Source organism: Sus scrofa, chromosome 15, assembly GCF_000003025.6.
Source record: "Sus scrofa isolate TJ Tabasco breed Duroc chromosome 15, Sscrofa11.1, whole genome shotgun sequence".
Classification (NCBI taxonomy): Eukaryota; Metazoa; Chordata; class Mammalia; order Artiodactyla; family Suidae; genus Sus; species Sus scrofa.
Genome location: NC_010457.5, coordinates 66,129,507 through 66,151,902, shown reverse-complemented (window position 1 = coordinate 66,151,902; position 22,396 = coordinate 66,129,507). Strand labels below are relative to the sequence as shown.

General features: G+C 47.2%; 1 protein-coding gene across 11 annotated transcripts in view; it reads right to left on the bottom strand.

Moving 5' to 3' along the window:
- The window catches only part of TANC1 (tetratricopeptide repeat, ankyrin repeat and coiled-coil containing 1), a 245,833-nt gene that overhangs the window by 14,098 nt on the left and 209,339 nt on the right, over positions 1 to 22,396 (bottom strand). For all 11 annotated transcript variants that reach the window (XM_021074763.1, XM_021074760.1, XM_021074762.1 and 8 more), the window contains 4 exons: positions 22,149 to 22,385; positions 20,113 to 20,298; positions 16,724 to 16,802; positions 363 to 496 (listed from right to left, as the gene is read on the bottom strand). In XM_021074763.1, coding sequence (XP_020930422.1) covers positions 363 to 496; positions 16,724 to 16,802; positions 20,113 to 20,298; positions 22,149 to 22,385 — 636 coding nt within the window. The remainder of the gene's footprint in view (positions 1 to 362; positions 497 to 16,723; positions 16,803 to 20,112; positions 20,299 to 22,148; positions 22,386 to 22,396) is intronic.

Below are 22,396 nucleotides of genomic sequence, written 5' to 3'. Positions count from 1 at the left end.
CCACTCTTCTCCCAGTGTGCTGGACAAGTGGGCTACACAATCACAACAACAGGTCTGGTAGAGCACGTCTTCTGTTGTCGTGATGGTGTCCACTCATTCCAATTCCCCTCCCCAGTTAAAAAGCAGCAGCGGTGGGTCTCTGACCTGGTGACCAGCCTTGCCCCTGGTTACCAGCCTACTTGGCTGACTGCTAGCCCAACACATGTCTGCCTTTATCCAGCAGTGCTCACAGTAGAAGCAGAAGCCAAGACCGTGAAAAAGACAGGGCTCCAGGGAGCGGCATGTAGGATCAGCAGGGGAGGGGGCAATCGTGAACTCAACCCCATCCACCGTTTCTGAAGCATTCAGGGTCCCACTGGTACCTGCCAATGCCCCTGGCGTGCTGCACAGAACAACGGTGGGACCCCTCTCCTGTTGGTCCGAGACACAGCAGCTCCGTGGTCCAGCAGCAGCTCACAGACCTCCAGCTTGCCTCGTCCTGCGGCGGCGGTCAGGGCTAAAGGAAAGTCACAGGGGGGGAGGAGTCTGTTAGCAGGTGGCGGCTAACGGTGGCTACACATTCTCTGACACGCCTCCCATTAAGAGGAAGGGGACTGTGTATCGTGACTTCCTTGAATCTGGGTAGCTTCTATGACAATTTTGGCCAAGAAAACACAGCAGAAATGATATTGAGGGAGTTCCCACTGTGATGCAGTGGAAACAAATCTGACTAGTATCCATGAGGATGTGGGGTTGATCCCTGGCTTCGTCAGTGGATCAGGGATATGGTGTTGCCGTGAGCTAAGGTGTAGGTCACAGACGTGGCTCAGATCCCACGTTGGTGTGGCTGTGCATAAGGCAGCAGCTGTAGCTCCGATTGGACCTCTGTCCTGGGAACTCCCATATGCCTCAGGTGTAGCCCTAAAAAGCAAAAAAAAAAAAAAAAAGATGCTGTGCCAGTTCTGGGCACAGGCCCAGAGATGAGCAACTTTCACTTCTTGCAACATTTCTTGAAACCAGATGCCATGCTGTGGGGAAGCCCAAGCACCAGTCCTAAGGCGAGACCCACAGGGAGAAGCTGTGTGTGGCTGACATCCCAAATGGGCTCTCAGCAGAAAGCCAGCAACCAACTGTGGACCATGTGTGTGTGCCATCCTGGAAATGGATCCCCAGACTGCATCAAGCCACACCAGCTAGAGCTGAGAGAACAGACGTGAGCAATCTCTGCAAGCCCAGACCAAATGTAGATTCAGGAGCCACTAAGAGTTTGTTTTGTTGTTACTGTTGTTTAAAGTAAGAGATGACCAGAATATGGTGCAGCAGAAACACAGAGATCAATTACTGTCCAGTACTGCTTCCTGACCTAAAGGCAAACATTTCAATTGACAAGAACTAGTAAGTTCTGAGGCAGAGAGAGTATATCACATCATTCCTGCCTTCATGGAGCTTTTTTTTTTTTTTTTTTTTTGACTTTTTGCCTTTTCTAGGGCCGCTCCCCCCACAGCATATGGAGATTCCCAGGCTAGGGGTCGAATCAGAGCCGTAGCCACCGGACCACACCAGAGCCACAGCAACACGGATCCGAGCCGCGTCTGCAACCTACACCACAGCTCACGGCAACGCCGGATCCTCAACCCACTGAGCAAGGCCAGGGATTGAACATGCAACCTCATGGTTCCTAGTCAGATTCGTTAACCAGTGCACCACGTCGGGAACTCCCCTTCATGGAGTTTAGAATCTCTGTAACAAGTGCAGACCCTGGATTAAGAATGTCAAGAAAGGAAGAAAAGGAGGATCAGACTGCAGAAGCCTTGAGCACCCAGGTGTCCAGCCCAATGTGATCCTGAGGCAGGAGCAGCCACTGGTGGCAGAGGTGCTGCGGGGAGGTCAGCTCAAGGACAAGACAAGAACGGTATGAAGTGAAAGAATACAGAGCAAGTATCCTCATGACAACCTGCTGGCATTAGTGCCTCCCCACCTTCTGGTCACGGTGCCTAATGGAGGGGAGGGGGTGGCAGAAAGAGGGGTTTATGGCATGTGAACCACTGTTCAGAGAAAAAGACAGCCCAGGCCAGGACCAGAAGGAGAGAGGACAGAAAAGAACGGGAGTGGGAGACAGAGATGCCTAAGGCAAGTGTGTCTACAATGCAGAAGAGGAAAGAGAGGATTGAGCAGGATGCCAAGGCTCTATTGATGGAGCAGTTCTGTTTTTATTTTCATGGCTGCACCCACAGCATATGGAAGTCCCCAGGCCAGAGATGGAATCCGAGCTGCAGCTGCAGCAATGCTGGATCCTTAGTCCACTACACTACAACGGGAACTTGGGCAGTTCTGTTTTGAAATATAGCCTCACACCTACAAACTTTTGGCTTCCTGAATAGAATAAGCCTTCCTACAAATCAGTCAGATGTCTCAGTATGAAAACTGGGAAAACACAGGAATAGGCCCTTCACAAAATGTGAAGTCCAAAGGCCAATGAACTTCTGAAAAGTGCCTGACCTCAGCAGTGGTTCTGGTAATTGAGAAATGGGACCCACTGCTGGCTGAGGACACACATAGCAGCCTGTGTGTCGAAACACGCCCCAAGGTGCCCTCGGAACTGATGGGGAGATGTGCTCAAGATGGCCCTGAGCTGGACCAGCCCACTTGGCCGTGGACAGCTGGCCCCATCAATCATGGTGAGGTCACACGCTCTGGGGCAAAGGCACATGCTGCAGCTACATGCAGTGCAATGGTCAGTCTCCCAAACTGAATGTGGATTCCAAGAACCAAAAGAACACATAGGGTGACAGTTCAGAACAGAGCACCACAGGTGGTCTCAGAAGAGGTCTCGTCTCCCTCAGCCCCCTTTCCAGGGGGCGGCGCCCAGCTCTGCTGTGACCCCTGGTTCTCCTGGCCCCGAGGTTGCTGAGATGGGAAGCCAGGGGCTCAGTGACACAGCTCCCCATGTTCTCTGCAGACCCCTTCTCAGGACAGACACTGTGCTTACTCCGACTTCCAGTCAGCCTGGCCATTGTTTAATCTCCAGGACCAAGCACACCCAAAGATGTAAATGTGACATTGGGGTCTGATCTCCCTCTGAGGGACACAGAAGTTGCCATCAGCTTGACTGAGTTTCTCCAGAAAGGACAACCAGAACAGACTACAGATGCAGCAGAAGCTACCGGGGGTCGCCACTGGCATGCCATTCCTACCCTGTGTTACACAAACAGGCTCGCTGCCACCCATCACAGGTCTAAACAACTTGGAAAAAAGTTACAAAGAAATACCATCTGAGTATGAGTATTTATATCAGTTTATATACGATGCTCTGGCTGCAGGTGGGGGTACCTCTACGCCAAATGTTTGAGCACCAATGGCGATCCTTCTTGTCGTGTGAGCGTCTACACTAGCAGGTCCTGGCCCTGCTGCCGGGCATGCCCCACACAATCTGTTCCTGCCATGGTGTGAATGGTAATGATTCCCACATAATGTAGGCTTTGGGGCACTTTTATATCCACTGTCTGGATGGCGCTGAAGACCACACCCTCTGAGTGGTTTGTGAGATGGAAGATCTGGACCCTACCTGGGCCTGTGGCTCCTCGCAACCTTCCTCAGCCCTCTCTCCTGCCGGGAGCCGACTGTGCCAAGGAGCGACATATGGGCTGCAGGCAGGGACAAGGACAGCGACAGCCAGGCACATGCAGGACATGGTGGAAGGAATAAACCCAAGGCCTGAAGCAGCTGATCCACCGTAACATTCCAGTCTCTTTTAGTTGGTAAACAAGTTTCATCCGCATTATAAGCGCGGCCTTTAAAGCAGGATTTCTGTTACAGCTGCTACTGATTTTTTGCAACAGCAGCACATCAACAATGACAGCCCGGCACTAAAAATAGGGCCCTGTGCTTTAAGGAGGCGCCAGAGGAGCCAGAAGTTAGAGCAGCTGAGAATCAGAGGGGGTAGTGCCACCCCAGGCTGGCGACAGCGCAGGGTTCCCTCCTTTTCCTTTCCAGCCAGTCGGGCTGCATGTGCAGGGTGCGCTTTCTTTTGGTGGTAAAGCACCTATTGGCATGGGCTGGGAGCCTCACACAGTTGGCCTAAGTGGATCACAACTTCCTCTGGAGGCGCTCACTCTCAGATGATGCCCAAACAATAGGACCTTATGTTTTCCTTTTTTCTACTCAGATTGAATTTTCGGCCCCATCACCCAGGACCCCTGAAGCTAGAGTGTATCTCAAGTTCCAGCAGCCGCAAGGATTTGAGGATACCATATTCGGCAACATGCGAGACTGAAGGATAGTCAACCACATGCTTAAACAAAGTCACGGCAGAACTCTGCTCAGGAATTCCAGCTATTCCACTGCAAAGGCTGTCCTCTGAGCTGACCACCAGCCTCTAACAAGGGTCAGTGCACTCTGCCTGGCCGGAGCAGGAGGAGGAGGACCAGGACAGGAGAGAGTGCATGGCTGTGTGGCAAGGCCTTGCCTTCTGGCCAAAGGAATTCAAAGAGGAAGGAGAAAGGAGACTTGATATGAAATGGAGGCTCTAAAAAATCAAAGTGGGCTCATGGCACTTCTGAGGACTCCAACTGAATGGAATTTCTTTTACTTGCAAAATCCTCAACAAGACAGCATTTTTGAAATTAAATTCCCATGAAAGCATATATCATTTTCTGACTAATTTCACCTTAACAATACTGCCTTCTGTCTTCAGAGCATGAGTAGATTTGTCACAGCAGATGTTCATTTTAAGAAAACCCAACTGACACTCAATGATATGAAATCCTTACTGAAAACATCAGTGAGATTATGGCTTTTTGTAAAATGGATCATTTGCAGACTCCTTTATGAACTAAAGTTCTCTGGGCAAAGATGTGTTTTACAAAAACTCAACTGTCAACTTGCCTGGAACACAGTCCTTCCATAAACACGGCTGTTGATAACATTTTACGGCAGATCTGTCCTGAGGGTTTCAGTAACAGACTGTCACCCTGTCCCCTCATATGCTGCTGTCCTGACTTAGAAATTTTGAGAGAAGGGTGACAGCTCAGAGCACACACAGACCCTTTCCTACTTCTGGACAGTGGCCTTTTCACACACTGTACACTGATGACCCAAACCACCCTCCAAGGGGTGAGCTGAGCCTTGAGCCAAGGCAGTCTGCACGGCAGAAACAGCTGAGAGGGCAGCAGGGGCAGAGCAGCTCTCTACTTGTGTTTATTGTTGCAATTTATTTCCTAATATATTGGCTTTTCCCATCTTTTATAAAAAAAAAAAAAATGGATGGAAAAGAATAGTAGTAAGTAGCAGGGTTCTCATAAAAGTCAACTCATTGTGACCAAGATGGAAACCATTAGATGTGACAAAGGCAGGGAGGACTGAACCTGGGCCGGAGGTTTGCTGGACAAGCCCAGATCAACCACGGAGGAGGACAACAGAGGTAAAACCTGCACGTGTACTGCTGGGACGTTCTCAGCTATTTCATCTAAAAATGTAATTAGGGACTTTATGATTTTTTAAACCTCTTTGGGAACGGCAGCCTCCCTCACCACCCCCCGCCCATGCCCCTCATACTTCCTAACAACTGACCTCTCAAGAAGTTGTTACCCCAGAGGCCACTAGGCCTGTGTTTGCTTTGCTATCCTCTGGGTCTGAGCAGGGCTGCTACTCAGAGAGGCTGGTTCCAAGGCTCTGGCTAAAAGTAGCACCTGGCCTTCTTCCCACAAAAACCAGGCAATACCCCTCCTTTACTTTCTAGGAACAGGGCTGAGACTTAGAATAGCTCCAGGAGTTCCTGTTGTAGCTCAGTAGTGATAACCCGACTAGTATCCATGAGGTTGCAGGTTCATCCTTGGCCTCACTCAGTGGGTTAAGGATCCGGTGTTGCCGTGAGCTGTGGTGTAGGTCTCAGGTGTGGTTTGGATCCTGGTTGCTGTGGCTGTGGTGTAGACTGGCAGCTGCAGCTCCAAGTTGACCCCTAGCCTGGGAACTTACATATGCTGCATGCGCAGACTTAAAAAAAAAAAAAAAAGCCAAATCCCACAGCCTTGCTTTGTCAGGCATTTCCTTCTGGCTAAGGGAGGGGAGGGCTTCCAGCAGAAGAACAAACTTCCCAACTGCTATAAATTCATCTCCACAAAAATCGGAATCCTTCACAATGCAAAGGATAAAATGAAACACAATAAAGACTGCTCTTACTGAAAAATGCCATTGCATTGGGAGACGAACACCGCCCCCCCCCCCAGCCTCCAGCACCCCCAGCACTGACCTAACTGACACCCGTGCTGGGAGGGGTGTCAACAACCCTATGAACGGGAGGCCACTGAGCAACCTTATGATCGGAGGCCAGCACTTCCAGAAGCTCCTGAATCTCGCGTGTGGCTGTTTGGAACACCTTCCTTATTGTTCTGATCCTTCCTCATCCTTCTCCATTTAGCACACATCTCCCAGGAGGGCTGCAGCTGGGGTCAAGGAGAGGGAATCTGTGACAAGGCAACAGACAGCAACCACAAAGCACATAAAAATGCTGCCCTCCCCCTGTACCACATGAGCCCATTTCCCTATGAACCACTTATAAAACAAGAAAGGAATGAAATCCAAGCAACCGAGACACTCCTGACATGTTACCAGTTCTAGTATAAAAACGTGCTATCAGTCTCTGCACACAGATTAAACATGAACCTCAAATTGCCAAGGAATGTTTTAAAGAATTAAGATGTGTGATTGCCACTAAATGGGACTTCGCATGAGACAAAAATTATTTTCTATAAAGTAATTGCAAAGTAACTAAGCATTCATTTCAGTACTCTATCAAGACCAAATATACATCATAAATATATTACAATAATTAATGTTAATAATCACCTTATCACAATCTTGGCAGCATATTATATCTGTTGAACACTTACAGTTGCTGAGCTCTGGGCAAAATCTTGTGGGTGAATTCTTATTTAATCTTTACAAGAATCCTTTGAATTCGATGATTATTATGTCCATTTTATGAGGCAAAGGAATTGAGTCACAAGAGTTATATCACTTGTCCTGACTCAGAAAGCTGACTCAGTGTCAGTCAGGAATAAACTCAAGCAGCTGAATGAACCCAGAGCCATGCTCCCAAACAAAATGGAAGATCCTGACACGCTTTAATAATATGGTCTGAGACTTGTAAAGTGCTTTGTACATGGTGCTTCACAGCATGAATGCCTTCAAATTCATAAATTCATTTAATATACAACTAAGGCAAGTAACAATCATCCTGGTTTTACAGATAGGAAAATAGGGCCCAGAGAAGTTAAGCAAGTCACCTAAGGTCACACAGCTAGAGGGAGACAGGGCAGGATTTGAAGTCAGGGAGTCTGGCTGGGGTCTGAGTTCTTAACTTTTACACTTTTGCCTCTAGGAAGTCTCCCTTTAAAAAATATCCAACTAATCAGACAGACTATGAATATTGTTTTAGAACAAGATACCAGAAACACCTTTTTTCTCCAGAAGAGTTAAGCTTTCTCCCACAGACAATAAGGATAACCTGTAATGACCGTGTTCCCTTTGAACAGGTCATCCTATGGCCAAAACAGCAGCCAGTCCTAGTAAGCATTCGGGATACTGATGTAGGAATATCCCTGCCATTCCTCGTTTCCTATTTCTCACTTCTTTTCTCCTTTTCTCATATGTATCATTTCAAATAAGCCTCTTCAAATCATTTGAGGAATAATGTGTGCCATGAATAACGTAAATTCAATTTTAAAAGTTTCCTAAAATACGGATGACATAAATCACGTTTCCTATAGACTTGGTGCCAAAAATCTATCAGAAGATTGGAGCTTTGAGCAGCTGTCACTTCTAAAGTGTGTGCAGAATGCTCACATTTTGAATAGATCCTCTTATACACCAAATTATTTGAAGCATGTATAACATGCTGCTCTTCTTCCTGTCCTTAAAGGACTGAGCGTGGGCTGAGAACAGAGTTCCATGCAGGACTCCACACGAGGGGTCAATGTAAAAAGGGGGTGTTTCAACAAAACCATGCTACACAAGCTGAGACCCAGTCTCAAAAAAACAAAGAATCCAGGAGTTCCCATTGTGGCTCAGTGGTAATAAACCTGACTAGTATCCATGAAGATGTGGGTTCTATTTCTGTCCCCACTCAGTGAGTTAAGGATCTGGTGTTGCCATGAGCCGTGGTGTATGTAGGTCACAGACTTTGCTGTGGCTGTGGTGTAGGCTGGCAGCTATAGCTCTGATTTGACCCCTATACCCGGGAACTTCCATATGCCACAGGTGCATTCCTAAAAGGAAAAAAAAAAAAATCCAAATATCAGTTCAACAAGAATCTGAAAGAACCAATGATGCTTTTTCTATGGGAGAACATGCAGTGAACAACATGTGGTCCTGACAGGAGGGAGTCACTGAAAGAACAAGCAGCCATGCTTTTGGTAAAGATGTTCTAAGCTACCAAAATGTAGACAAATGCATGTTTTTATGTCGAAAGCCAAAGTTTTTTTTTTTTTTTTTTTTTCCCCTTAAGGCTGCACCCACTGCATATGGAAGTTCCAAGGCTAGGGGTCGAATCAGAGCTGTAGCCGCCAGCCTAGGCCACAGCCACAGCAATTTGGGACCCAAGTCAAGTCTGTGACCTATGCCACAGCTCATGGCAGGGCCAGGGATCAAACCCGCATCCTCATGGATACTAGGTGTTTCATGCTGCGTCACAACAGGAACTCCCAAAAGCCAAAGAATTGTCCTTGTTTTTTAATGAACAGGAAGGAACTCACTAGAACAAGGGCCTCTGTGCATGGTACAAGCGTGTGAAGAAGCAAGTGCACAGGGTCCCGTAAGTGCTCAAGCTACCAGTCCATCTGCACCTGAGGCACCTCTGAAGGTTTCCATGGGCCCTGTTCCTTGCCCCTCACCTGCCCTGTAGGACAGGACACACAGGTCAGCTGATTTCCACAGACCTCTCAGCGGACGAGAGAGGTCTCCAGAACACCCCCATGTCAGGGGCAAACCCCAGGTCTGCCAGAGCAGGAAGAGGACAGGATGTGGACAAACCCAGTCCCCTTGGTTCTTACCCCCAATCCCCTCCACTGTTAGGGTGACCCCATACCCACCCCTCCTCCCAGAGCCTGAGCTGCCCCCTCCCCCAGTGTCCTACATCACCCTACTTTGTCTTCCCCTCGCAGGGCCTGGGTTACCCCTCTTCCCCTCCCTTCAGAGTCCTGAGCTAGCCCCTCGCCCATCCCCTCCAGGGTTCTGGGTTTCTCCATCCTTCTTTGCCCTTCCTGGGCCCTGGGTTACCCCTCTCTCACGCTTTTATGCTACGGACAGTCAAGAACTTCTACCTTTTTTAGGACTTACAGAAACCTGCCTTTCCACCAGTCTCACTGTGCTTTCCTAAAGCAAACACTTGCAGAGGAAGGAGTGCCTGGATGAGGATTTTACAATGCTTGGTACCTGGTGAGATGCTCGGGCCCTCCAAAAACTCGACTATCAAAAGTGCACAGCAGCAAGTCACTTACCTTTTCTCCACAGGATACATTAACAAATTCCTTAACACAAATTCTCCACATGCCCCAACAAGCAAGGGACCGATTCTTTTCCTTCCAGTCTTTCCCCTGACATTCTGCCCCGAGATGTACATACATGTGTGTCAAGGCCAAGCTCCATTCAGTAAGTCTCAAATTTTCTTTAAATTCTTACCAAATAATAGTCCTCCTCTTTCCAAAAATACCTAAGGTAAAATCTGAATGAACAAAGGCTCTTTTTTTTTTTTTTTTTTCTTTTTTGGCCAACGTATGGCATATTGAGTTTCCAGGCCAAGGATGAGATCCAAGCTGCAACTGCAGCAACAGGGGATCTAAAAGTTTATTTTTAAATCAACAATAAGGCATCCTGTTGCCTTGGGTGTAATGAGCTCAGCTGTCCCTGGTCCTGCGTGCGATGAGAGCAGGAGGACGCCTCACCTCCGGGAGGACGGGCAGCGCCCCAAAGTGGAAACTGGAACAGTGACATGGAGATGAGAGGGAAACTTTTACAACATCAAGATTGGACTACAATTCATTACCCAGCTTCCAGTCCCCATAAGGAAACAGATGCGAGGACTCCCTACCCCAAGGCTGGCCTGGAAACGCCCCAACCCCAGAGGATGACTCAAGTCCCACCTGGAATTCTGTGCAGAGTTAGAGAAGAGTGACCCGTGGTTAGCACACATGCTGGATGAATGGCTTCGTGGAACCACAAAATGGAGGGTTGTACAGCTAAATAACCCACTCAGGAGTTCCTGTCATGGTGCAGCAGAAATGAATCTGACTAGTATTCATGAGGATTGGGTTCGATCCCTAACCTTGCTCAGTGGGTCCGGGGATCTGGCATTGCCATGAGCTGTGGTGTAGGTCACAGAGGTGGCTTGGATCCCAAGATGCTGTGGCTGTGGTGTAGGCCAGCAGCTGCAGTTCCAATTCAACCTTTAGCCTAGGAACCTCCATATGCCAAGGGTGCAGTCCTAAAAGGCAAAAAAAAAAAAAAAAAAAAAAATAATAATAATAAAATGACCCACTCGATTTACTGGGGAAAAATTCAGCCCTTCTTACAGGAAAATTTTTTTTTTTTAAACAGCTTGGGCAATTAAAAAACATAATATTTACAATGACTAAACTTCTTTGTATTTACCAATTAAAGTATTTATCAACTAAAATAGCATGTTCAGCATAAAAGAACACTTTACATGAAATACTTCCATCAGACTTGTAACTCCCTCTGAGGAAGAAACCCCATTTGGAAACTAGGGAAGGGCAGCCTTTGGGAGCAGCTGGCTGATGGGTAGGATGGTATGTCCTATTGGTGTGTGAAGCCCAGGGCTCCTGGCCTGCTGGGAGAGCAGCTATAAAAGCAGTGAGAAGGATTTCTGAGGGGACAGCTCTGTGAGGGTGTAGGCCATCCTGGGGTGGGCAGTCGGGCTGGTGGGGCAGGGAGGCTGATATTAGGGAAACAGAGGCAGGGCTGGCAGAGCCAAACTGGCCTGTCAGCCATGCCCACACCTCGTGAAGCTAAGAGCTGTGTTTCCCAAAGATGAAACCCAGCACCCAGCCACACTGATGACTGGGATGAGGGTATTGAATCCAGGCTAGAACCCAGCAGAATGTGACCTGTGCTGCCACAGACATGAAGATGCCAGAGGCTTGGGTCCGCATGAGCAACTGGGCTCCTTACCTCTCCTCCCCAACCACAACTTTCTCCCAAATTATTGTGCAACGTGAATGTCACCTACTCTAAAAGTTACATAGCTTTGTTGTCTTTAAATCCTCTTGTTCGCTCAGTCAACACCTACATGACGAGCCCCAGACAAGGTCATTGGCTAGTGGCTACCACGCTGGACAGCCCAGATAGCAAGATCACAGAAAGTTCTAGTGGACAACATTGGACCAGACCCAGCTGCCACACACAGAGATGAGCACAAGAGACTTGGAAATTTCTGCCCTCCTGAAGCCTATAATTTGGGAGACAACAGGCTTTCATCAAATAAACAACACCAACAATCAAATTTACAAGTGGTAAGTACGATGAAGGGAACTGCAAAGTGACCCCCAGGAGTCGGGCTAGGAAGGTTTTACTTATAAGACAGGCATGCTTGCATGAAAAAATGGCAAATGCTGAAATAGAAGGGCCTCTATTCTCTTACAAAGAGAGAGCAGTTCTGACCAGAGGCAGACAGCAGGCTTGCAGGTTCACAGACCGGGGAGATGCCTGGATTCTGTTCCTCTGACATTTTAGAACAGCATGAGGTCACCAGTGAAGTATCCCTGATCATTTCAGTTTGGGCTGATTCCCATCAAACACTGACAAAGAAACAGTGATTCAGTTAGGTCGGGACTTCATGAGAGCCAGCACTTGCTTGTCATGACTGTGGAATGCCCGAAACAGAGATAACACAAGCATCTGATCAGTTCCTCTCACGGTTCAGGCTGCCCAGAAATCATGGCATCAAGACTGTCCAATCAAGTGTGTCAATGTCACAGGTAAGAGGTCTCAGCTGCCTTGCAGGCAGAGCTGCTGGGTGGAGACGCCCCCTACTCCAACCCAAGCCCCCTACTCCAACCCAAGTGAGCTTTCTTCTCACTCCTCCTCCAACCTAGTGTCACGCTATTTCATCTGAGTGAGCAGGAGGGGAAGCCTAAAGAGCTACAGGGCTGATTCCTAAAGAGCTGGATATAAACATCAAACAGACCTAAAAAGAAAATGGTACAGATGCTAGTGGAAAGGGAAACAGACAAATTAGGCTCTCTTCTCCAAGCCAGGAGAGAGATACAGGCATACCTCGCTTCATTGCAATTTGCCGATACTGCCTTTTTTTTTTTTTAAACAAATTGAAGGTCTGTGACAAACCTGTGTCATCAAAGCAAGTCTATAGGCAGCATTTTTCCAACAGCAATTGCTTACTTTGCTTCTTTGTCATATTTTGGCAATTCTTATAGTATTTCAAATTTTTTCATTATTATATATTTGTAATAGTGATCTGTCATCAGTGACTTTATTTTATTTTGCTTTTTTTGTTAGGGCTGTACCCGAGGCATATGGAGATTCCCAGGCTAGAGGGTCTCATCAGAGCTGCAGCCGCCGGGCCTACGCCACAGCCACAGCAACTCCAGATCCGAGCCATGTCTGCGACCTACACCATAGCTCATGGCAATGCTGGATCCTTAAGCAAGGCCAGGGATCGAACCCACGTCCTCATGGATGCTAGATTTGTTTCCACTGAGCCACAACAGGAACTGCAATAAAGTATTTTTAAATTAAGATATGTACATTTTAAAAAGATATAATGCTATTGCACACTTAATAGACTACAGTACAATGTAAATGTAACTTTTTCATGTACTGAGAAACCAAAAAAATTTGTGTGACTCACTTTACTACAGTGGTCTGAAACTGAACCCACAATATCTCCGAGGCAGGTCTGTATTCTGCAGTTTTTCTAAAAGCTTTGTGTTTACTGCAATAAACCCCAACAGTAAACACTGTTACTATTTTAGACAAATGTCTTAAAAACGTACTATATACCATCTTGTCTCTTGCTACCTAAGGCAGGAACCACCCCCTCTGGGATGATGTTTGGTGACCCCAGCTCAGCAGTGGGAAGATGCTCAGGGCCCTGAAGACATATGAGTCAACCTACTGCCACCACCCCCATGAGGATCAGCTTAAGTGACGAGGGGCCTTCCGTGGGTCTGCACTCCCTGAGCTCCTTCCTCCCTGGCGTCAGCCATCATCACCTCTCAGTCAGCATCAGGCATGTAACCCACACTTCTGCAATGTAAAGTGGACACCCTAGGACTGCAAGGGTCTCTCCTGGAATAAAGTGGAGGATGACTCTGTACATTGATTGGGGGCCCCACTTCTGGAATGTGGCTGTGAGAGGGGAAACGGGTGGGCATCCGTGCTCCACACAGTGTGGCAAAGTGCTGCACAGAACTGACGGGTGCTGCAAAGATGGGCAAGTGAACCAAAAAGAGACTAGGAGACCCTGCCTTGCAACCCCATCAGCTGGAATTTTAAAGCTGAGCTGTCCTTAGCTAATCTATACTGAGCAGACGTACATGAACTGACACAAGAGTCAAAGAGAGATAATGAACTGCATTATTCACACAGAGCATCTGGCTGTTCCACCGCCTTCCCACTCCCTGGACAAGATCACTCTTGGGAACCTACCCCAAGCTGTGGTTGGAGACAGACAAGCTCCATTCTAGAGTGTTTTAGACACAATGCATCATGCACTGCAGCCAGGAATGAGGGTCAAACAAACCAGGAAGCAAAACCATCGCTACCACTTGTGAGGGTCCCTTGCACCTAGAAGCAGCACACAGAGCAGTGTAGCCCAACAGGCTGGGGAACCACCAGGCTGCTGCTCGGTGAGAACAGGGATGGTGACCTGACCCCACCCCCCAACCCACCCGTGTTGTCATCACTGGGGGCTGCTCTTCCAGAAGGCATTCGAGGTCAGGTAACATGGACCCCATTGACAATCCCAGACACAGACCTCACAATCTGGGCAGTACAGTGGACATTCATGCAAAGCTCCATCTTTGCAGATGGTCTCTCATCTCAAACTTCCTCCGCAAGATTTCACTGTATTCCTCTGACAATCACAGACCTGGAAAGTAGGATGGTTTGCGGCAGCAAACATGCACAGACATTGGTGAAAGAAAAAGAGGAGAAAGGTACCAGCAAAATGCAGCCACAGAGCACTGCCGGGGCCCTCCAAGTCTGAGAAACAGTGCCTAGCTTTCTCTTGATTTAAATTTGGTAAAAAGTCTCTCAAACTCTTGGCTGAGGAAACTCACACTTAATGCCTGCTGAGGAAAGCTGTGACCTGCTTCTCAGGCTGCAAAGCGGTCTGAAGGTTATGCCTAAGGCTTTGGAAGGGAGACGCTGAGCTAGTACTCATCCTTTCATTAAGACTGATGGGAGCCTTTAGTTTCTCTTACATGTTGCTTTAACCAGCAACCTAGCAGACTCTCAAAGGGGAATCAGGGGTGGTTACTGAAATTCAGGACTGGTCATCTCGGGACACAACCGACCCACACAGCAGCTCTTCTCTGGATTTTTTCTTCCAGAAAGAAAACAATACCTTCAATGTTAAAGACTGGAAATTCTTTTTTTTTTTTTTTTTTTTTTTTTTTTTGTCTTCTTAGGGCCACTCCTGCGGTATATGGAAGTTCCCAGGCCAGGGGGTCCAATCAGAGCTGTAGCTGCTGGCCTACACCAGAGCCACAGCAACACCAGATCCAAGCCTTGTCTGCGACCTACACCACAGCTCATGGCAATGCTGGATCTAAAAAAATGCTGGATCTTTAACCCAATGAGCGAGGCCAGGGATGGAACCCGCAACCCCATGGTTCCTAGTCAGATCTCTCAACCACCAAGCCACGACGGGAACTTCAAGACTGGAAATTCTCATTTGACCTAAATATGACCATTACTCACTACTCCCAGCACCTCTCATAACACGTCACTGTGAGGTGGGCACTTTATATGGTTTCTCATGGTGGTTCTCTATCCTGAAGCCACGAGCCACCTGAAACCACCTGGGGTACCTGTTAGGAAAGGAGAGTCCTGGGCTCACCCTAGACCTCATGAACCAGAATTTCTAGGCTCAACTGCCCCAGGGGTTGTGATCATCGAGTACATTTGGCCAAGACTGGCTCATCTCATTCAGTCTTTACCATAATTCAAGAAAGCAGGTACGTATTTACCTCATTTGATTAGGAGGCAGAGTTACCTGTCTGAAGTTTATAGCTAGCCAATGGAGGGCAGGGATTTGGACCTTCTGGCTAAGCACCAAGAAAGTCACACGCTGACCTGCCCAGCTATCCTGCTGCTCGAACACAATATGGAAACGGTGGAAACTTTAATCAAATTACAGAGCAGCCTATACTATTAAAATAAGTGGGGGAAAGACTCCACAAGGAATTAAGGCCCATACTTACATCTATACATGTTTACCCCAAGCAAAATCCAACCTCGCATAGGGGTCTTGCACTCTCCCTAAGCCCGGGGCCATGCCACCTCCTCCTCTTCCCCCTGCATGGCCACAACCAGAATCATAGGCTCCAAGCTCGGGGGGCACAATGCACGCACATGGCCACATCTGAGGGTGGGGGGCACCTGTGCTGCCAGGAAACTCTCTGAGGCTTTTCTTAAGCATGTGTTAGCTGATGCACTCTATACACCACCATTTGGCTTGTTGGAAAATAACTGGGAAGCATTTGGAAATAAATCTGTGCAGGAAAAGACGAAGTCATGTTATACTATGTACACACACAGGACACGGCCTGGAAATGCATATTAAACACTCTTGGTTACATCTATGAAACAACTGATAACTTAGCCTTACATTTCTAATGCCAATTTAGCCAAATGGAAAATTGAAAGCAGCATTATTTATATGACTCTGATAAGTAACCAGCTCAGATCTTCATTTAGATGTACTCATCCCAGGCTTCCTTCCCACAGTACAGTGAACCCCCACTCCCACCCCGCACACACACACCAATGGAAATGCACTTGGAGCTGGTATCAGTAGCTTAAATAGGCTCCATGAGGACCAAGTCCTACCCTCCTTCCAGAAGGCAGGCCAAAAACTTCCTTGCTGAGCACTTTTTTTTTGCGGGGGCGGGGGGGGGGGGTCTTTTTTTTTTTTTTTTTTTTTTTAAGGGCCACACCTGTGGCATAGGGAATTTCCTGAGCAAGGGGTCAAATTGGAGCTGCAGCTGCCAGTCTACACTACAGTCACAGCCACACCGGATCCTTAACCCACTGAGTAAGGCCAGGGATCAAACCTGCATCTCATGGATACTAGTCGGGCTCATTACTGCTGAGCCGCAACAAGAACTCCTTGAGTACCTTTATCTCATCCAAACACAGGGCTGGAAATTCCTGCCCTGCTCACTCTGCATGGTTCACTGGAAGACTAGGTTGGTAAGACAGGAGAAAATTTGCCAATGCAGAAAGCACCACCTTCTTTGGGTATTTCTAGCTGACATTCATCAGAGGCACAGGAACTGCTAGTCTAATTCAAAATGATTCAAATTGTACTTGCTTCTAGAAAAGTTTTACTAGTCATGTGGGAAGTTTTGAGAGCTCTAAACTTCCTTGTGAGAAAGAACAATAGGACTACAGGCATCTTAAGTCATTCTTAAGACAATTAAACCAAAATGGGGGCTAAAACATCAAAGAAGCTGGCCCCAACCACAAGCAGTGGAACCATCGTTACCTGTTTCTCCCCACAGCGTGTCAGTGCCATTGACGTCTATTTCGTGTTCTTTTTCCAGTCCCAGCAAGCACTGGACCACCTGTCAGAAGTGGCAACGTGATTTAATGAGTTTCACAGCCATATGTGCTTATTATATCCTATGTTATCAAAGGAGAGAGTGTGTTGTTTTTTAACCATGATTATCTCATGCTGCACAAGGAGAGAAAACATAATGAAAACAGCTTTCCAGCATAATTTGTATGCTATTCACACTTTCACTTTGAGAATTTGAAAAAAAAAAAAAGATAGTGAATTTCGCAACACTGTTCAGGATTACTAGGTACTCAGAATTCTAATGAATTCCCCATGACCCAAATATGCCAGCCTAATCAACAAAGGACAGTGAGATCACACAGACTGCAGTTTCTGCATAAACTGCAAGAGGTGAATCCTTTTTTTCACAAGGAAGGAAAACAAGGCAATGTACTCCTTTTCAATAGAATAGTGCTGTCCAAGTGATTTTTCTACTGACAACATTCTTCTCCTCTCTCAAAGAGTCAAAGAACAGGTTGGGTCACGTGCGCAGAGGCAGGGGTCTGCCAGCTTGTGGAGAAGTGGAAATATTGGAGCCCCGAACCAGAGCCAGCACCCACCCTGCTCATCCGCGGCAACAGGAGAGCTTGTGGAAGCCATGTTTCCATCTCCCAGTCCACTCCCAGTAAGGGCCCCAAATACGTCCACATCCTAGTCGTGGAAACCGGGGTATGTTACCTGACATGGCAAGAGGACATTTGCAGATGGGATCATGAATCTTGAAATGGAATGGTTATCCTGCATTACCCAGGTGTATATTTGCCATGCACTTGATATGACCACAGCTGTTTATAAGAGGGACAGGAGGAAGCAGGAGACTGGAGGAGAAGAGCCTTGGTTAGAGGGACACACTCTGAAGACAGAGGCAAGGCCACAAACTCAGGAATAAAGGTGGCCTCTAGAAGCTAGAAAAAATAAAGAACCACTTTCCTTAGGAGCCTCCAGAAGGAACACTGGCTTCCTGACCCAATTTAATTTCAGCCTTCTGACCTCCAGAACCATAAAAGAACAGGTGGTTTTAACCACTAAAGTCTGTGGTCACTTGTTACAACAGCAGTAGGAAACGAATACACCCTTTGTGTCTTTTAGTGAACAAACCCTGTCCTTTTCCACAATATAGTTGTTGACTGTGCTGGGGTTGCTTATTCATAGCTCCTCGAAGCCAGCTTTGTTTATTTATTTTTTCTCGTTTTGTCTTTTTTTAGGGCTGCACCTGTGGCATATGGAGGTTCTCAGGCTAGGGGTCGAATCACAGCTGTAGCAGCCGGCCTACACCACAGCCACAGCAACACCAGATCCAAGCCTTGTCTGTGACCTACAACACAGTCACAGCAACACCAGATCCTTAACCTACTGAGCAAGGCCAGGGATCGAACCTGCATCCTCATGGATACTAGTCAGGTTGGTTAACCACTGAGTCATGACAGGAACTCCAATAGCCAGCTTTAAAACAAGCTGAGACCAAGATCACATCTAACATCGTGTTCACTGTCCTTCCTAAGATGATTTTTCACACTCTGGACCCATGCAGATTTAGGGAAGAGTTTAAAGAAGAAAAACATCTACATTTAGATACGTATTTAACATGTTCTCTCTGTATCTATCTGCACAGAAATTTAAACATACTTATATTTTTAAATGAATAATAATAAACTCACCATATGATAACATTTAACACGTTTTTATCAATTGCATATATATATATATAAGAAGGATCCAGCGTTGCCATGAGCTGTAGTGTAGGTCACAGATAAGGTTTGGATCCATGTTGCTGTGGCTGTGGTATAGGCCAGAGTCTACAGTTCTGATTTGACCCCTAGCCTGGGAACCTCCATATGCTGTGGGTGTGGCCCTAAAAAAAAAAAAAAAAAAGACAAAAAGAAAGAAAGAAATTCCACATAATCTCATGGGAGAAATGGTAGTTATAAAAAACTACCTCAAGTAGCAATCACTGCTGGCAATGTTTTCTCACTTCCTGTTCTGTGATTGCAATCGCTCTTCCATGAAGTAAGATAAATGTCTGTTAACCCAGAGAAAGACAACTCTTCTGTGACTGGCATTCTAAGGTTTAGAATGAATACTTATCAAATATAAAAGGTGCTCCACTTTGAAAATGTGTATATTATCTGACATTTTCAGTAAGAGTATTTTTCCATTTTATGAAATGAGTATCTTCTCTGAAACTAAAACATATAGATACGTTGACTGGCATCATTTCACTTGTTTGTAAATCTCTTATGTCTGTCTTAGAAGATGGCTATGGAAGCTCTCTGGTGGCTTAGTGGTTAAAGATTCGGTGTTGTGACCACCGCGGTTTGATCCCTGACCCAGGAACTTCCGCATGCTGCAGATACAGCCGGGGGGGGGGGGGGGGAGAGAGAAAGAGAGAGAGAGAGAGAAGAGAGCTGCGTTCTCTTATATATATGCATTCAACTTACTGCAATATATTGTGTTGGCTCAAGTAGGGTATATGTGTATTTTTGATATTTTAAATGCCAACAATAAGCCAGCCAGCAATGTGTGTGTATCTGCTCCAGTGTTTTAAATGCTAAATGTCAGCCAGCCAGCTTGGCACCCAAATTTACTTTAAGTTATTGTGGGAAAGAATCTTACCAAACACTGGCAGCTCTAATTCCCTGAAGATAATACAGAGTGAGAAACACATGGAAGAGAGAGGGTAAAATATTATTAAATTCACAGACGCATGGGTCAAGAGATGACAATGAAATTCCCAAAATGAGAAATACTGACATCATCAGAAGCAAGTGCTCCACGTAACTACTGCGTGCAGTTTTCCTTCAGTGCAGGAACTGCAAATGACAAGCATTCTTATGTGCTACCAGAGCACTGAAGTTCTATTTTTAAAAATCCCTCAAATATTCAAAAGCAAGTTTAGAATTAGGATTCCACGTGACTAGTGTTAAATGATCACAAGGACAAAAGAATGAATCAAAGGGAAAAAAGTAGACAGCAGGCCTAGTGGGTAAAAACAGAACAAGGAAGGAAGAGAGGAAGAAACCAGAGAAGGAGCACTGTGGGTTGGAGAGCACTTTGCCTGGGAGTGGCTAGCCCACCCAGCCAGTCCTTGCTCCCACTGTGGGCTCTCCCCTAGCTTTTTACTGACAGAAAGGGTATGATAGTAACAGAAGAACGTTGCACCAACTGCTCTTTCTTGAAACTTTCATTTTCTTTCATTCCTTTGGTGCATAACAAAAGCTAGCAACTCAGAAAAAGGTGACTGCAAAGCACCTGACACCCCCACCCTCCACCCCAGGGATCCCAGTCTCCCAGGAAGGGCCCTGGCAGCCCCCACTCACCGCGCTGTGGCCCATGCTGGCGGCAGCCGTCAGCGCCTGCTGCAGGGCTTGGCTCTTCCTGAGTGCGCCTGGCTGGGGCGGGCCGGCTGACCACTCACAGGTCAGCAGGTAGCGGAGAATGTCACCGTGGCCCCTCAGTGCGCTGTGGACCAGTGCGCATTGGCCTTTCTTATCCAAGTGGTCCACCTGTGGGGGGATGGGGAGGTCACAGCTGAGCATCGCTATGCCTCTGAGAACATGGTGCTCCACAAATGCTCTACATCAACCCCATCCCAACGCACAGGCACAGGGGTCATGTTCCAACATCTCTCTCTGGAGAATGTCAAGTCTCCGTCTGAATTACACTGCTGTAATTAAGGTACTGTTCCAGGCTCGAGTTCCCTCTGAAGAACTAGTGATCACATGACACCCTCCTCACTCCCTGTGTCTCTCCAGTAAATGACTCGGAGCTCCGAGTTCTCTGGGGAGCTGGTATGAGGACACAGACCAAAACCCAGACTTCCCAACTTCGGTCTCCTGCGTGGAACATTCTAAGTCGCTGTGATGAGCTATGATCTATCTGGGCAGTAGAGCAGTTCTTTAATCACTGAGATGACACAGCTAGGGAAAGGAACGGACCCAGACACCCAGCTCCAAATGAGAAGGCCCGGAAGGGACTCCAAGTTCATTTTATTGGGGAAGGCAGGTGACCGGGGATGTGTCAGCATGCTACGTATGGTCACAAAACCAAGAAGGCTGCCTAGCTACAAAGGGGGAGAGCCGGAGCATTAAGTACCCCCTCATGGTCCAAGAGGCAGCAGAAAGCACGCCATTCCCTGTCTCAGACTGGGAATCCTAGGCTGGAAGAGGACCAGGGTCCAGCCTCACCTCCAAATTCTGATGATGCTCTGCACATCCTCCCAGAGGTTTTGCAAAAGCCACATATGTGACCCCGTCCCCCTCCCACAGAGCTTTCAGCTAGCTTCTGAATGAAGGTAAGGGAGGATTTGGATGTGGAAACGGAGGAGTGGTGATGAGTAGTAATGAACCCACTGGGAAGGTTGACCAGCAACAATTCCTTTCTTCCATGACCCAAAGCGGACCTGTCCCAAACACGGTATTTTGAGAGAAAGAACAAAAAGGCTTTCTTTTTGTTGAACTTTTAATATCCTAATTAATGTAAAGAAAAAAGACAAATATCAGCGATTTACTTCTACTGTTATTCAAAAGTGCATTCCCCCTTCCCCAACGAAGGGCTTTTAACTAAACCTAGACAGAGTTTACTGTGAACTTGGCACTGGTCTCATTTAATCTATTGACATTGATAGTCCTTGAGTAACTTCATATATATATACATATATATAGTTACTTTCTATTAATGTTAATATACCAGTTTATTTAATGCTCACATGATAGCCCTGTGGTAGATCCTGCTGTTGTGCCCATTTTACAGATGAGAAGCCTGAGGTACACAGCCTCAACAACTTGCCCAACATCTCAGCTAGCAGATGGAGGAATGAGGGCTCAGGGCCTTCTAGTTCCTGGAGCCACGTGCTTAAGCACATGACTTCCAAGACTCACAGAACTCAGTTTATTGTCAAGAGGAAAAAAGAGAGAAAAAAAAAAAAATACATGAAATGGAATAAGAAAAAAGGAGGAAAAAACCCAAACATTTAAGTCTTTTCAACTAATCCAGCACTATGTTAAGTTCTGTGATAAGTCCCAAGGTACACTTGCAGGCTTCTGAAGTGGGGCTTTACTCGGGCTGCTGGGCGCCAGGAGTCTCCCTGTATCCTGCCTCCCCTGGGGCAGAATTAAGGAGAGTAAGAGTGAAATGCAGGGCCCCTGCTCTCTTGGAGGTGACACACTCTCATCACACACACCTATATCAGGCCACACCACACTGTCTGGAGCCTGTAGCTCCACCCTTTCTGTTTACATGGTGACTTCTGTTCACTGCAACTGGGCAGACATCAAAGGGAGACAGGCCCAGCCGATGACAATTCTACAAGAATGCAAGATACCCCTCCCTCCCAGCAGGGAAGGCTGCCGCTTACCCTTGCCCCCCTCTTGGCCAGGAGACACACCAGCCTCATGTGGCCGGCAGCGGCTGCGTAGCAGAGGGCAGTCATGCCATTCTCCGACGTGCCATCCAGGCAGGCGCCAAACTCCAGGAGCAGAGTGACCACCTCCTCGTGGCCAAGGTGAGACTGGACGCACAGGATTGGGGCGTTATTTAACACTTCAGTCCTGTAGTTGACGTTGGCCCCTCCCAAAATTAGGAGACGGCTCACCTGTTAGAGAA